Here is a 15,695-nt window from a genome sequence, read left to right as displayed (position 1 = left end):
ACACCTCCGAGAATTGAATGTTGAATGAATTGATATGCTTTCTTTTGATATCAATTAATTCTGAAAAGAAACAACCAAGCCCGGTAGTTATCCCCGAAAATACAACCACCAGAAAGAACAAGAATGGGTATATTGATAAGAATTGCATCATTAGTATTAATCAGTGAACTTGAATGCAACCTGATACTGTGTCCCATGGCTCGTTGTACACAATGGGAGTTGTCGCCGTTTTTCCCGTCAATTTCTATAAGGCCACTCGGGAATATTCTGCAACCTCACCCTGTTTTTGTAATATGTGTGCATAACAAGTATTTATTAGATTGGCATACGCGATAGGTACTTTGTGAGGTTATTATGGGAAACAGAAGGGATAGAACGTTTAGAAACATCAAACAACCAATAATGAAAGATACCAGCTAACTACTTCAGTTGTTTGCGTTCGTTTATGATAACATGGTGTTTGTTTGTGCACATAAAACCAGGTCAATTATTTTAATAGCATTTTGTAATAAAAATGATATTAAAAAATTGTTTTGTTTAGTTTTTCTTTCTACTCATTATTAAAATTTACCCTTTTGATTATTATCATCGTATTTTTTTTTTTAAATAATTATTTTCTTTAAATGCTTTTCAAAGAACTAGTATTCTTTATGTACTCGATTCTTATCTTTACATAAATTAAAAATTTATAAAAACCCCCGACATAATATCAGGTATAAATTGTTTGCAGCATCGATATATACATGTCATAACTATTTGGGACAAACCTTAGCAATTTTAAACCTTGGAAACCATAGAATTTTTACTGAATTAATAAAAATGAATAATCAACTAGTGCAGATTTTGTGAGTATACTTCTAACTGGTAAAATTAATCAAAAATACTTTTGGACTGACCCGTGGATCAGGGGATAAACGTAATCACAGGGCTAACCAAAAAGCCAAAAAAATTCGCATATCCATGCTTACTCGACTCCATTTAAGGTTTGGCCAGACCGTGGAACAGTGAGTGAACGCAATCACAGGATTACCGAAAGGGCCAAAAACCCGCAGACTCGAGCTAGGGCCAACCCGTGGCTCAGTGAGTGAACAGAGTCCCAGGGTTAACGCCAGTGGTTTTTGTGTCGAGTTGTTTTTAACAAAGTTGTTATGACTTGTTTTGAAAAGAGTAATTAAATACCGAATTAATTATTCATAACGGTTCCCCTATAACTATTAAAACCAGTTTTGGGCAGAAGCGTCAGTCAAAACCACTTTTGACCGCAAATTTACAGTTAAAATCACTATTAACCAATGATTTTCAGGCAAAACTGTTATTGACCAACCTCAGCAGTTTTAAGTACTTTTGCCTTTTTTGTCAATTAAAAGTAGATTTGACTTTCTAAAACTTTTGTGTGTGACATACACCTACATATTATATAATAGATATATTTTTGATATATAACATTTTATTATACAGTAGAATATAATATATAAATGCTATTATAGTCATTTCTATTGCTGAATTATTTTATTAATAATATATATCCCAACTATATCTACCTAAAACATATGTCAATATAATAATACATCTATCACATTTAATAAATTTTTTCAACCAAATGTAATCAGAAAATTTAATACATTTTATTGTTAAAGCCTTTAATATTAATATATAGATACTAGACGTCGCAGAATTTATTCTAGTGTACAACAATACACGCACAAAATTTTGTAATTTTTTTGAAATCAATGGATCAAAATAAATTTAATCAAATAGAAAATGATTTTAACTTCGAAAACTTTTAAAGATTGTAAACTACTCAGATTCCAGTCGATTAAAATTATCAAAAGTTTTGATGGTCAACAAAACATCTAAACATCAACAAAAAATGTTCCCATCTTCGATTTTTGACAAATGTCTCACGCATTCTATTATAACCATTCCATCCCCATTCATTCATTTCAAATGAATTCAGATATAAATTTTATGTTTATTGCACTAATGTATCCGGAAACAATTAATGATTAAATGATTAATTTTATCTCTAGGTCAACCCCTGAAGAGTAGCAACCCATATTCATTCAACCCATTTATATACATGACCCATATTCATTTAAAATTATATAATATAGTTATGAAAACTTTCTGATAGAAAGACAATGTTTTTATTCAGCATATTCCATTTCTTTGGCCGAATTGGCTTTAATTTGTATTTTTGAAGCAAATGAGCTTCAGTATAAAGCTCTATATAATCGTCTTATGTTTAAAAAACCAATTATTTTAAAGATACTTTCTTTCAGTTTACATAACGCTTTCATCGAAAAGTTATACATCATTATCCTCTTCGCTGACGCTACTTTTTGTCGAAAAAGTGCGGTGTTCACCAAATATGGCGTGTGTGCCAATTAGGAAAAGAAAATGTACATTTTTGCCCAATCTGTGTAAAATCCTTTCAAGAATAACATAGCTATCGCAGGTTTTTTAGGGCACGAATTCAAAAATTAGATGCAACACAAATAAGCTTCCTGTATGACGTCTGAAGATCTTAGCTGTTGAAGATGACGCCACTTGATAGCTTCGTTTATAGTTTCGATTTGAATATAAAGTCTTATTGATTTGATGCCAAAAGGCCATATTCATAGTTTGTTTTGAAATATAAATTAATTAAATTTTCAAATATCTATTTTATTATATGTCTATCAACAATAATATTAATATAATATCACGATTATTATTATTATAATAATTAATTTATTATATTTGTTCATTTACTGTGTACTGAATAGTCAACACTGTCTACATAGGTACCCAAGAATTGTTTAACTATTGTTTATGTGCACTCTACAATAGACGTAATATTTTATGCTCATTGATTGAGTAACAGCAGATCAAAGTACCGTTTGTTCTTTTGCTTATTACTTCTGTTCACTGTTCTTTATCTTCTACGTGTATTTATTTATGAAAATTTTTTTAAAACTTCAATTCTGTCTTCAAGATTTATAAAAGATGATTTGTTATCTTGATAACAAATTCAAACAGGTTAGATATAGAACACTCACAAATATCAAGGATGGTGTAGTTGGGTAGATCAGGTGTTCGGACCATCTAATACCTGTGTGCGGGTCACCGAGGCTGGTCATTTTGCTTTCTCTGTTGGATTAGATGCTCTATTTAAATGTTAAGTTACCAGCAGATCGTTTCGCCATCAACTTAGCCATTGCTAGGTCAGGTTAGAGTGGCTGTCCTGGAGATTTACCTAGAGACTTCGCAGAGCTATACTTTTGAGCAAAGACATAGAAAATGAACTGGGCAATACTCGCACAAAATTGACCGCTCTGTAGAACGAGACAAAACAGCTGTGTCAATACCTGTCTTCTTTCTATAGGTCTGTAGAAATTCAAGAAAAAGACAACTATGGCCATACATTCACTTAATCTCTCTCATAGTTTCTTGCCCGTATTTACTATACAATTGAATAGGAAACGGTCAGTCAATCCTCTAAGTCTTTGATTCTAAGGTAGCCAGAACTCGAGTGAATCAAGGGCAAAAGCATCAAATGAGACCGTATAGCCTTTCGAAGATAACTCAGCAGCAACTTGACTATATATGTCAAGCTTTTGTTGCAGAGCTACATCTAGGGTATACGAAGCATCCTTAAATGGAATGCAAATACCTAAGATTTGGACTTCCATACTAAACTAATCCAAAACCAAAAGTTCTGAACCACGAATACGCCGGGTTCTTTTCTGTTGACAAAAAGAAAGCCATCGGACATAGTATTTTACGTCATACACCAAGTTTGCAAATAAGAATCCATGTTGAATTCTATTTTGCTAGAAAGAGATACAAACAAATCTTTGATGACTTAGATCTTGGTTGTTTTTAAAGTTACTCGAAAGATAGTTTGTTTTTCTCTGCTGTTTGTTACATGAATGAACTTTTCATAAAGAACAAAAATAAAAATCACTAATATTTTCTATTAAAAACTAATAAAAAAGAAAAAAAAGCACAGGACATTAATTGAAAGAAAAATACTATAAAGTATCATTTATTTAGTAAGAGCGATGGACCAAAATGTCTAGGGTTATAGATTCATATCCAACAATGATGTTTATAGTTAGTATGCCTCAATACTCTTTTGTAAAATGGTTGTTTTGAATTCATAAATATTCCTACGTGATTTGGTTTGCATAAATTCATCCATAAATACACATTAGTACAGTTATAAAGTATACTCTAAGGTACAGTGCCTATTCAAGAACTATCAAACAAAATATAAATATAAGTGAATATAATTACATATAAATAAATGATTGACAACATTAAAGATTAAGTGTTCTTAAGAAAATATATAGAAAAAATATGTATATAAAATTAAAGAAATAATCATTCAAAACAGCGAATTCATTATATTTATTAATTTATACAGAATGTTTCTAAATTATAAAATTAACAGGGCAAATATCAGACGGGTGTGATTTTATCCAGATTAAACGATCAATTAAAACATCCATAAAGAGCTTTTTACGTAGCATCCATCTTTTCGTCTGGATTTGGTGAGTTGATTCATCATACTTCACATCATGACTTCATTCTGTGGTTCATTTCAACTACTTTCAATATACGTCGCCCGTTATCATTTCGATTTGTTCTTCAACATCGCCAAGTCATCTTCATCAACACTACGTCATCAATGACGTACAACAGTTAAGAATTTACAGACTCTTAAGTATTCCTTCACTGTAATAAGAAAGTGCTTAAAATTTTCTTTCAAAATTCTTATTATTTTCAATATCACCATATTTTTAACAAATCTATTTCTAACATTTTCTACTGTCGGGACTTGTACTTCCCCGCAAGACCATAGTTTTTTTGTGTGGTTTTTCCCCAACTACGAATAATCACACTTTTTTTTTAAATTTATTGTTTTCATTCAGAAAAAAGTATCTACAAACCAAAATTCATATTAGTCTTAGTTCGTTTCCATACATTTTTTTCTCTGGCCCGGGGAGTTAATGTAACGACATTGCAATTGCGTTTCTATTGAATGTATATACATTCGATAAATGCGTCTTTGCTTTCTAGACAATTATTACCTAAGCAACGCCTCTTGTTTGTACTCCATATAATTGCGGAATGAATTCTCAAACAAAATTCTTTGGTTTTATTTCGCTTTTTAGATTGTAGCATTTTCAGATGTAAGAGCAAACTTACAAGTTCCGGTTCACGAAATAACCTCTATTATAAACGTAAACATAAACATATCCACATTAAAACGAATAATATCTTTTGGCTTCAAATATGATTTCTTGGTCTATTTGTTTTATATTAAGTATTTCAAATGATTGATGAATTAAAGTTCAGCCTGTATGTGTACAAATAAGATATACATTTTTAATATCAATTTTCTTGTTTACTCAACTGTACTTAATATATTTTAATAAATAATAAAATGCACCTCATTCAAGTTCAGTTGACATCAAATTTATATAATATGGTTGTGAATGACGTTAATAACAGAAAATAATAATGATATTTTAATATTAAAAAAAATATGGTTGTATTAAAATTTTTATAGCAATTATTATTTTAAGACTGTTTATGCTGTTCATGTTAAAATAAGAATCGTAAAATCATTTTTTTTTTATATTTTAAAAGCTTTTTTTTCGCATGCAATATATTTGTAAGGTTTATCTTGGCCTTACATGCTCTCTTGTCATTTAATTTTATTGAAATGTAAAAATTATATAGATCTTGATTAAATTTTTGTGCAATGTTACAAAATTGCGGATTTCGATAATGAATTTTATACCATGTATATATATTAAATATATCAAGGTATGCTAAGTTTAGCCCCAAGCATCTAACGCTTAAAATTATTGATGCTACGAACAAAATTTTGGTATAGGGGTTCATAGATTCCATTTTCGGCTTTTCTTTCGTCTGTCCGCACGTCTGCCAACACGATAACTCAAAAACGAAAAGAGATATCAAGCTGAAATTATTAAAGCGTGTTCAGAACGTAAAAATTGAGGCTAAGTATGTAAATGAGCAACATGGGCCAATCCCTTCGCGTGTTATGGCTGGAGAATGAAGAGTTCAATAAAAGTGGAGGTGGATTTTACTTTTAAGCCTAGTGAAGCGGACGGGTATCAAGCTAGTCAATTAATAAATAATATAAATATAGTCGCAATCTCATAAGGAGGCATCTGTCGAGAAAAGAGAGTGATTCATGGTAAAATTTAGCCAGGTTACTACATTTTACCGTACTGAAACTTTGAATAGACAATAAATAACAAACAAATCATTAAATTAATCATTAAGTAAAAACCAATCAAACACAAAAGTTAATAATATATTGTATATTGGATGACGTACAAAAACAATGATAATTCAATTTGTTTTGTGTACGAAACAACCAACGCACATTACACGATCTGATCTTATTATTGTTATATTCTAAGCGTGATCTTATTATTTTCATTATCATATAAATACTACTTCATGTATTATTTTATGCTTCACATGGGTTTACTTATAAACATTAATTTTCTTCTTCTTAAATAATAATAGAAGAATTTAGTGTTGGCAAGGAATAAATGTTAAGAAACTATACATGGATCAACTAGATTAATGTCATTATGTATAGATACAGAGTGTTAGTCCTGTTGTCTAGGAGCATACATTGTTATTAATGAATATTGCACTAGAAATCTTAGTATAACATAAAACTTAGCCTTTGAAAAAATCGAAAAAAACGCAAAAAAAAATTTTGTCTTGGAATTTGATGAAACTAGGTGGATGGGGTAATTTTGATCAAAAAAGTATAAAAATCAGGTTAATTTAATGATTGGATGCAGAATTTCTGGGATATCGCAATATTTTGATCGATTTTAACCTGTATCTCAAAAACTATTCGACCAGTCAACAAATGCACACACACAAGTGAAATACTGCTTTGAGAATTCACTTTAAATATTTTCAAAACTTTCTGTACATTATTATCCTTTGCGAATATATAATAGAAAGTTTAAGAAAATAAATTATATATGCTGACAATCTGTTTTGTAAACAACATCACAAAATATATCTTTTTTGTACTTAGATATTCGTGCGTTTATTTATACACATATACACATTTACTTATCATCAAAAGTAGAGCATCGATTTTTTACGCGTTTGTTCCTCGATACGCATTAAAAATGTGTTTTTTTAGCATTTATTGTGCGTGGGCAATATACTGTATATGTACATAGGATACAAGGGTTCTATGGAGTTTTATATTTTTATCTGTATATATCCTTACAAATGTTAGAATATTAAAAGTTGATACGAAAAAATTAGGGTTTGGATTCTTGAATGTGTAGAGAATATTAAGAATCTACGCACAATTGTGTGGAAAACTTTATGTATACAGATTTTTTCTCCAGAAACATTTTAAAGGTACCTAAAGAAGTATTTTTCACTCGAATGTCAATTAGTCATCTAGTGCATTTCCAGGCGTAACAAGAATCGTTGCTTCGAGTTGATTTTTAAAATTGTGTGTTGTCAGAAAATAATTCACGTACGTAGCGGTAGGTTGCTCAAATTTTACATTGAAGACTGTTGTAATATCTACTTATGTATTTGTAAAGATGTGCTACCTGCGTAATACGTGAATAACTGCAAAATTTTCGGACTTTTTTCAGTTGTTAATTGTTACTATCCTATTCAAACTGTATTAAATTTGAAACAATTGAAGCCAACCCACAGCTCCGTTTGTCTAGAAATAATTTTGGGATATGATTGTAAAATTTCCATAGTTTTCATAAATGTTAAAATTTTGAGTTTTTCTTAAATTAAACCGTTAAAGATACAACAAAAATTTAAGTGCAAAAATGTTCTTTAAAAAAAATAAAAACTTTTGTTTGAAACAATATTTCGTAAACATCATTGTTTTCTTGTGCGGGGGCAAAAATCGGCACAACTTTGTTGGCAGCTTCCATAAATGAGCTTCGTCAAAAATTTTTGAAAAAACGAAAAAAAGTTTTCTAGAAAATTCTTCTCGAAAACTTGTACAAATGGCGGCCGGCAGGCAATGTAAAACTACTTAGGGAAGTGTAAAATTACGTTTTGCAAGCAAAAACAAATTGTGCTACCTGCGTAATAGGTAAAAAACTGAAAAAACCCCGCGCAACTCCTTTTTATTTACGTTTTTCTTGTAAAAAGTAATTTCAAACTTCCCTAAAGGATCCAATTACATACCAAAAAAGCAGTTTTACATCGCGTTTTGCAATATTAATGTAGAATCTCACTGACGAAATATATAGTATAGGCGAAAATAGTTTACAAGATTATAAAACTTTGATTTGGCAAACAAAAGATAAAAAGTTATCCTCATGAACCGCTAGTACAACAGTTCATTTCGTACTGTCATTTTATCGGTATTGTTATGGGTCACTAATAAATAATATACACAGCATCCAATATATAATTTACTAAATATTTTATAGATAAAATCCTAATTTCAATATCTATAATTTTATATGTTTGTTGTATGTATAATAATGTATATAATAGATATATTATATACATTTGAACCTTAATTGATAATATTAATTAAATCAAATATCATATACATAAATGCAATTAGAGAGATGAGAGGGACCATTGGGGGGACATACTATAGAGAATAGGATGTGTTGTATTCAATACTCCTAATCAAATATTACAATATTAATTTACACATAGTGTTTAAACAATGTTGAAGGGTGTATAATGGTTCTATCTATGAAATTTATCAAATACACATTTGTTCACTGTGACTGCAAGTATACATTTAGAAAAAATGAATTTACAAAATATTAATTGGTACATCCAATACATTTTTAGTATTAGAGGAGAGTGTAATGCCTGGGATCAAAATTTACATTTACATGTTTTTTAATGTATGACAATAATAATAATAACAAGCCTAATTCAGCCCACTGGTTGAGCAAGGGCCTGCCCTAACAGCTTCCCTATTCCTTGCCTGGTGCATCCACAGACATTCCTTGCCCGTTTTTTCTGGCGTGCCTTTTTCTTTTGTAGTTATTGGGTGTCCATGTAGTTGTTTTATTAGTCCAGCGCGTATTCTCAAGCCTCGACACATGTCCTGCCCATTGTCATTTTAGCTTTTTAATGTGTACAACTAAACCTTTAATTTTGCTCATCTTTTGCTTTCGATCTTTAAATACAAAGCATGTCTCGTTCTTGTTTTTTTATAATCTTTTGTGGTTAGTGCTGAAACTTGAGATCCATAGGCCAGCACCGGTAGCACACAGGCATCTATTACCTTTCTCTTTCTCTATTATTGAAATGTCACCCTTGAGTATGTGTTTTAAGGGCCAAAAGTTAATCCATGAGTTAATGGCGTTAATTTCATTTGAACAATTACGCATTGAAACGATTTTTCCTAAATATTTATCTTCATTGACATACTCAAGAGCGAGTCCATTCAAGAGAATCGGTATCTGTTGGGTATTCAACCTTGGTTTTGCTTCTATTTATGATCAGGATCGCTTCTTTACAAGTAGTGCTTAACTCATTAAGCATGATTTGCTGCTGACTTGTATTTTTCGCAAGCAAAAATATATCATTTACGAGTGATCCATGGTACAAGACGTGTAATTAATCGTGCAAAAAATAATGGCGCTTCTTCAATGTAAGATTTTGAGATCTATCTTATTTAAAAAAAAACCTAGTTAATAAGTTTATTTATTTATATGTTTTAATTAATACCAAGGCCTGTTAAGTGTAACTTGATGCTTGATAACTTTTTTTTAATTATTATTTAAAAACACAGAAGAAATTTACTCACAAATTAATTATTCCATTGCATACTTACTTACCATTAAAGAAATTTATTGGAAAACACTTTAAATTGTTTGAATTAGAGTCCCCTCAACCCTCAAAAATTATTAAACATTATAATTGATCATATCTCTATATAACTGTGCTATTGAGTGTTCATAGAGAATCCGCCCCCAATTAAAAGCTGGTATATATCCCACACTATGTAATACATAAACCACCATAGTGAATTGATTTGCAAGCTATATGCGAGAGTTAGCTGCTAAACACATATACAATCGCATTCACGTATATATATATATATATACAGCGAAATATTTTCATCCCTTGATTTTCCTCCACTACTTTCATCTCATTTCTACATCTCTATTTATCTTTATCACACAATGATTTTGTGAGTGTGTATGTATATGTTTTCATTACCAGGGCCTCTATATCTTGTAGAGTCGGTCGGCAGCTCGTTTCTGGGTTGACAGTATGACCCAGTTTCGCAATAACATTGAGTCCATAATATTATTCATTTGTATATAGATGTGTGTATTTTGTATGTGTATACGCTTGCTTGTTGCCTATATGCGCTCGCTGACTGGCTGGATGACTGGCTGGATTCAAAACGTTGACGTAAATTATGTCGGGATAGCTGGTGAATTGGATTGGTATATAATAACGATTCATAAAAAAAAATTTTTCCTTGTTTTTATTTATTTGTTGCCTTTGTTTCCGATAGTAATTTATCTAGTTAGAAAAAAACTTGTGTTTATTCAATAGAAAAACTATTCTAGAAGGAAATTGAATAATTATTAATATTTTTTTATATTTTATATAGAATTGGTATATTTTTCAAGAAATATATGTCAACGTTGTCGCTTTGCTTTATCTTTTCAATGTGGTCGTAAACTGTGCCTTCAAACCAAAATTAATATCTGATAATTATTAATGAATAAATGCAAAATCTTAATACATAGAAAATACCCTTTTTAGGGCATATTTTCTACTACATCTTCAATCAAGATATTTTTTTTTTTAATATTTTTATTGATCTATCACATTTTTAACCCTTGAACTAAAATAAAAGGGTGTTATAAGTTTGACCGCTATGCGTGTGTGTCTGTCTGTGGCATCGTAGCGCCTGAATGGATGAACCAATTTTAATTTTTTGGGTTTCATTTGAAAATGAAAATAACGGGAGTGTTCTTAGCTATGTTTCATGTGCGAGCTTAGAGCTTTGTACCCGACAAAACTCGATCTTCAAAATCGATTGAGTTTGAAAAGGCATGAGATATAATTTTAATATATAAATAATTGCTATGGAAATGAATGGTCGAATAAACCTGGTTCAATTCATTTCGAAAAGTGAAATGGTAAAATAATAAGATAATTCAAAACAGTCAGTCTCAACTATTTCAATTTCAATTAAAATATTTCCAAAAATTTGTCCCAAAAAATTATAGCTCTCTAAGTATTCTTTTCATCTCATCTGATGTCCTTGACAATAACTTTTGATATTAAATTCAGAAGGAGGGTTATAAGTTTAAAATGTTTATCTGTGCTTCTGTGTGTTTCTCAGTGGCATCGTAGCCCCTAAACGGTCGAACCAACTCCATTGAGAACATTTTATAGCTAATTTTCCAAAAATCGGTTTACAAGGAATAAATCGCATTTTTCGGGGGTTTTTTAAATTTTGTAAATTTCACTTGTATTGAAAAATATTATTTCACTTAAAAGGAGAATTGTTGGCAAAGTAGCTCCGTTTCTTATTTTATTTATTTATCCTTACGTTTGCATGTCTATAATTGATATATTTATCAGTACATTGCACTAAAAAATACACTTTGGGATAATTGTACCTTCTAGCTAAATAGTTGCGTAGAATAATTTTGATAAATATGTGGTTTTGAAATTGTTAGATCTTTTCCATTATCATTAAAAATGAGCTTCACTATACATAAAATACCCTATTATTCTCAATTTTTAAATACCCTTAAAAATAAACGACAAGCATTTTCTAAGAAGAATATACAAAAGTTTTATTTCAACATCAATAATACATTAAAAAAGAGTAAGAACAAAAACCATGAGAGTATTCCTGTTTTCAGTAACAACTCAACCAACATGAAAATATAAAATAATTTCAAAAGGTCAGGAGTAACTTTATTTTTAGCATACATCTAAAAATAACTAACCATAAAGTTTTAATAGATTTAATGTTGTTTGTATCATACGTAGCCCTTATACAATAAAGATAGAGATATGTTCGGTGTATTTATATCAAATATAGTACTGACAAGAATTGTAACTTAACGAAGTACCATCCCCTAAAAAGGTCTGGATTTTACATTTACATTTTATGTTACCCTAATAGAAGTGATACACAATTTATAGGCTAGTTAGTTATACTGGATATTGTATATATGTTGCCGGCAATGTGTATACTCGTCCGCGTTGCTGGGAAATTTCTCCTTTTTAAAACAAGGACTATCACTTTATAGCACTCACTTATCCTCCAATCATTAAATTAACCTGATTTTTATACTTTTTGGATCAAGATTATCCCATCCACTGAGTTTCATCAAATTCCAAAACAAAATTTTTTTTTCGTTTTTATCGATTTTTTCCAAGGAGTACCCCTTAAAATAATTATAAAAAATCGAAAAATTTTTGTCACCCCCAATTTCGATAAAACTCAGTATATAAGGTAATTTTGACCCAAAAAGTACAAAAATCGGGTTCATTTGTTGACTGGTCGAATAGTTTTTGAGATACGGACTAAAATCGATCCAAATATTGCGATATCTCAGAAACTCTGCATCCAATCTTTAAATTAACCTGATTTTTATACTTTTTGGGTCAAAATTAGCCCATACACTGAGTTTCATCAATTGATTAAGAAAATGTAGAAATGTATTTTTTGAGAAAAGCAAACCCATTAATTTACCGGTAACATATACCTTACATTCACATACTATTTACACCTGCCGCCAAACCATATAATATAGGAGACATTTAAACCTTCATTTACTCTTTACAATAATGGGCTATTGTAAATGTCGGAAAAGGTTATTTATTATTAGTTTTCTAATAATGGTAAGTAAAGAACGGAGTCCTATTATTATTTAGGCAAGAAAATGAAGGCCTGTTCCGGTTATCATTCAAAATTTTTCATAGCCATTTATGGAATCATATCTAGGTTACAATATTATAATGCTTTCTTATTTTTCGTGATCCAGAATCGATGTTGAATTTGCCTTGGATATTTAGAATTCCGTTTGTATAAGAGGGAACAAAATTGAACATAAAATTCACACAATAAACTTTTGTACACACAATAAAAAATGTCACTCCGAAATTTAGCCGTCTTAAAATAGACTTTCGAAAACGTTGCCAGCATTCGTACCACTAGTAATAATGGGGCATTACCCACTAAAGTAAAGACTAACGACTATAACGTGAGACCTTGCGCGGATCAATGCAAAGTTCAGTGCTACAATCAACGAATACACCATAACTGTGAAGATCACGTTGTAAGAGAATTAAAGTTTTGTGCGTATTCGCAAAGACAATACTTTTGCAAAATTCACATTTAAAAAATACACCCCATGGAGAATAAATTGCCCTTGATTGATGAATACAATTAAAACAAATAAATTTTGAAAATCCGAACAATAGAATTACCTAATAGTAAATGACACTTAGCCCTCCACATTCTTTGAATTACTGTCCAATTAACTATTTTTCCATATCACACGACAAATTACCATTATTGTCATTACCTGGGCAGTAAAACAGCTTGAAAAATATAATGATTCAACAAAAAAAGTTCTATATCCAACCCAAGTTTTAATAGATAGACGAAAACATTGAAATGTAAAGCTGTTCCTCATTAAAAATTGAAAACTAGTTAAAGTGTATACATATACTATGTATACATGTCTCAAACGAAAAGTTGTTGGAATAACTTTTTTCTGGAACAACTGCTCGACTAACAGTTTGCTCTATCACTTTTTAAGTTTGTATATTAGAGACCAATGATAATATATAGTTTGTATATTAGAGACCAATGATAATATATAGTTTGTATATTAGAGACCAATGATAATATATTACCAGTGATAATATATTATAATATTACTTTAATTCTAAACTAGTTTATAGATACGAAGCAGGGTTTAGTGGCGTGGCTTTTATTATCCGAATAATAGAGTCTCATACATTATTTTAACTAAATCAGCAAGACATCAAAAAATATAACTATAAAATAGGTGTTCGAAAACTATCAAAGTATACTATTTTAAAAGGTAACTTTCTTGCTTGGAAAAACTAAGACGGTCTTAAATTATTATAAAGTGTTCAAATAATTTATTTAACAATGATTTGTAAATTTGTTTTGTTAAGCGCCATTGTTTTGGTTAATTGTGTTTATTCTAATGCATTTGGTAAGTCGTTACATTTTTTCGAAATTTTTATTAACTTTCTGAGAAATAACTTCGAATCTTTGAAACAGAGAGAAAAAATTGTTGACTTTTACATTTGTAACCGAACTTAAAATTGGATTGAATAGTTCACATAATCCGAAAGTTATTAATCTTCTCTCAGAGTCACACTTGTTATTTTAAATCAATCATTCTGTTGTCATTATTTTATTTTATTCTAACTTCCAAACTTCCATTCCAAATGCATCAAAACTAAAATATTGTCACTTTTTTAAGCTTTCGGACGTGGGTGTGGAAAAAATGAAGTATTTTCATCCTGTGGATCACCAAGTCCAAAAACTTGTGACAATTACCGAGAAGAGCATGTCTCCCCAATGATGTGTATGCCACTTTGTGAATGTGTTAATGATATGGTTCGTAATAAATTAGGCGAATGTGTACCAACATCGGAATGCGATAAAGAGGTAAGCAAAACTGCAATTAATCTTTTCTAGGGAATTTGAAAAATGCATTTTCTAAATATCAAATTTCTAAGTATAACAGATAATGCAACAAATAACACAATTTTTATTTCAAAATTATTTTTACAATTTCAGGTAAAAATTATAATTATAAAATAAGAAAGGATTTAATTTATTTTTAAAAAGTTACTATTTTTCTTTTATAGAATCGTGAAAAACGAGATGTACCAAACTGTGGAAAGACACCAAAATCAGAAAAACGCTACGAAGAAACCAGACCAAGGATAAGCACCAAGCTCCTACAGAGTTTATCAGGATAGTAATAGAACATCTATTGAATCCCCATAATGCGTTGAATATGTAAAATATAGTCTTTTCCATTTTAAACCCTTTCGGAATACTTTAAAACTATGTAAATCATAATTAATTTAATTCATTGTTTTTAAATAAAACAAAAGTAAATCATAAGTTTTTTTTTTGTTTACTTATCCCAGTATATCCCTAGTTATCCTTAAACTTTTTTTTGAGCTGGACAACAAATGCAATGCTTTTGTTTTGTGTCCTCCGATTAGTTGGGTAAACTTGTTCAGTTCAGACAGTGCTCACTCAAAAATATAAATTTTTTATTTACCATTACCATTATCCTGTAAGGCTATAGCTCATTGAGAATATCATGAACGACAGTCTTTCTTTAATATTATTAGCCACTATCCTCGTTAAGCCCATGATATTCTTATATCTTCTTCCTTGTCGCTCTTCCATCTCGTGATAGTCAATGAAAATATTTTAATGCGTTATTATTTACGAATTTTATACATTTCTTCCAAAAGTTTATTCCTTTGGAAAATATTTTAACCGGAAATTAAATGAAAATGTAAGAAAAACAGTTTAAAAGGAAGGATAGGAAAGGAGGTATCAACCGCATCTTTAAAGTATATATGCATATATATACTTTGCATATATATGCATATATATGAATCGCATCTTTAAA

At 30.0% G+C, this 15,695-nt stretch overlaps 1 protein-coding gene across 1 annotated transcript; it reads left to right on the top strand.

The window, feature by feature from the left end:
• Nucleotides 1–14,109: 14,109 nt before the first annotated feature.
• On the top strand, nucleotides 14,110–15,137 carry LOC123296419 (venom serine protease inhibitor-like). The gene is made up of 3 exons (XM_044877886.1): nucleotides 14,110–14,246; nucleotides 14,520–14,707; nucleotides 14,911–15,137. Exons 1-3 carry the CDS (start codon nucleotides 14,180–14,182, stop codon nucleotides 15,022–15,024), a joined length of 369 nt encoding a protein of 122 aa, XP_044733821.1. The 5' UTR covers nucleotides 14,110–14,179; the 3' UTR covers nucleotides 15,025–15,137.
• The last annotated feature ends 558 nt before the right edge of the window (nucleotides 15,138–15,695 follow it).

This window comes from Chrysoperla carnea, chromosome 3 (assembly GCF_905475395.1).
Source record: "Chrysoperla carnea chromosome 3, inChrCarn1.1, whole genome shotgun sequence".
NCBI lineage: Eukaryota > Metazoa > Arthropoda > Insecta > Neuroptera > Chrysopidae > Chrysoperla > Chrysoperla carnea.
The sequence above is the reverse complement of the archived record's forward strand: the minus strand, read 5'-3'. Positions and strand labels throughout refer to the sequence as shown.

Coding starts and splice junctions, on each gene's coding strand:
- LOC123296419 (XM_044877886.1), top strand. CDS start 14,180: ATGATTTGTAAATTTGTTTTGTTAAGCGCCATTGTTTTGGTTAATTGT. Junction 14,247..14,519: donor TGTTTATTCTAATGCATTTG/GTAAGTCGTTAC, acceptor CACTTTTTTAAG/CTTTCGGACGTGGGTGTGGA. Junction 14,708..14,910: donor CATCGGAATGCGATAAAGAG/GTAAGCAAAACT, acceptor TTTCTTTTATAG/AATCGTGAAAAACGAGATGT.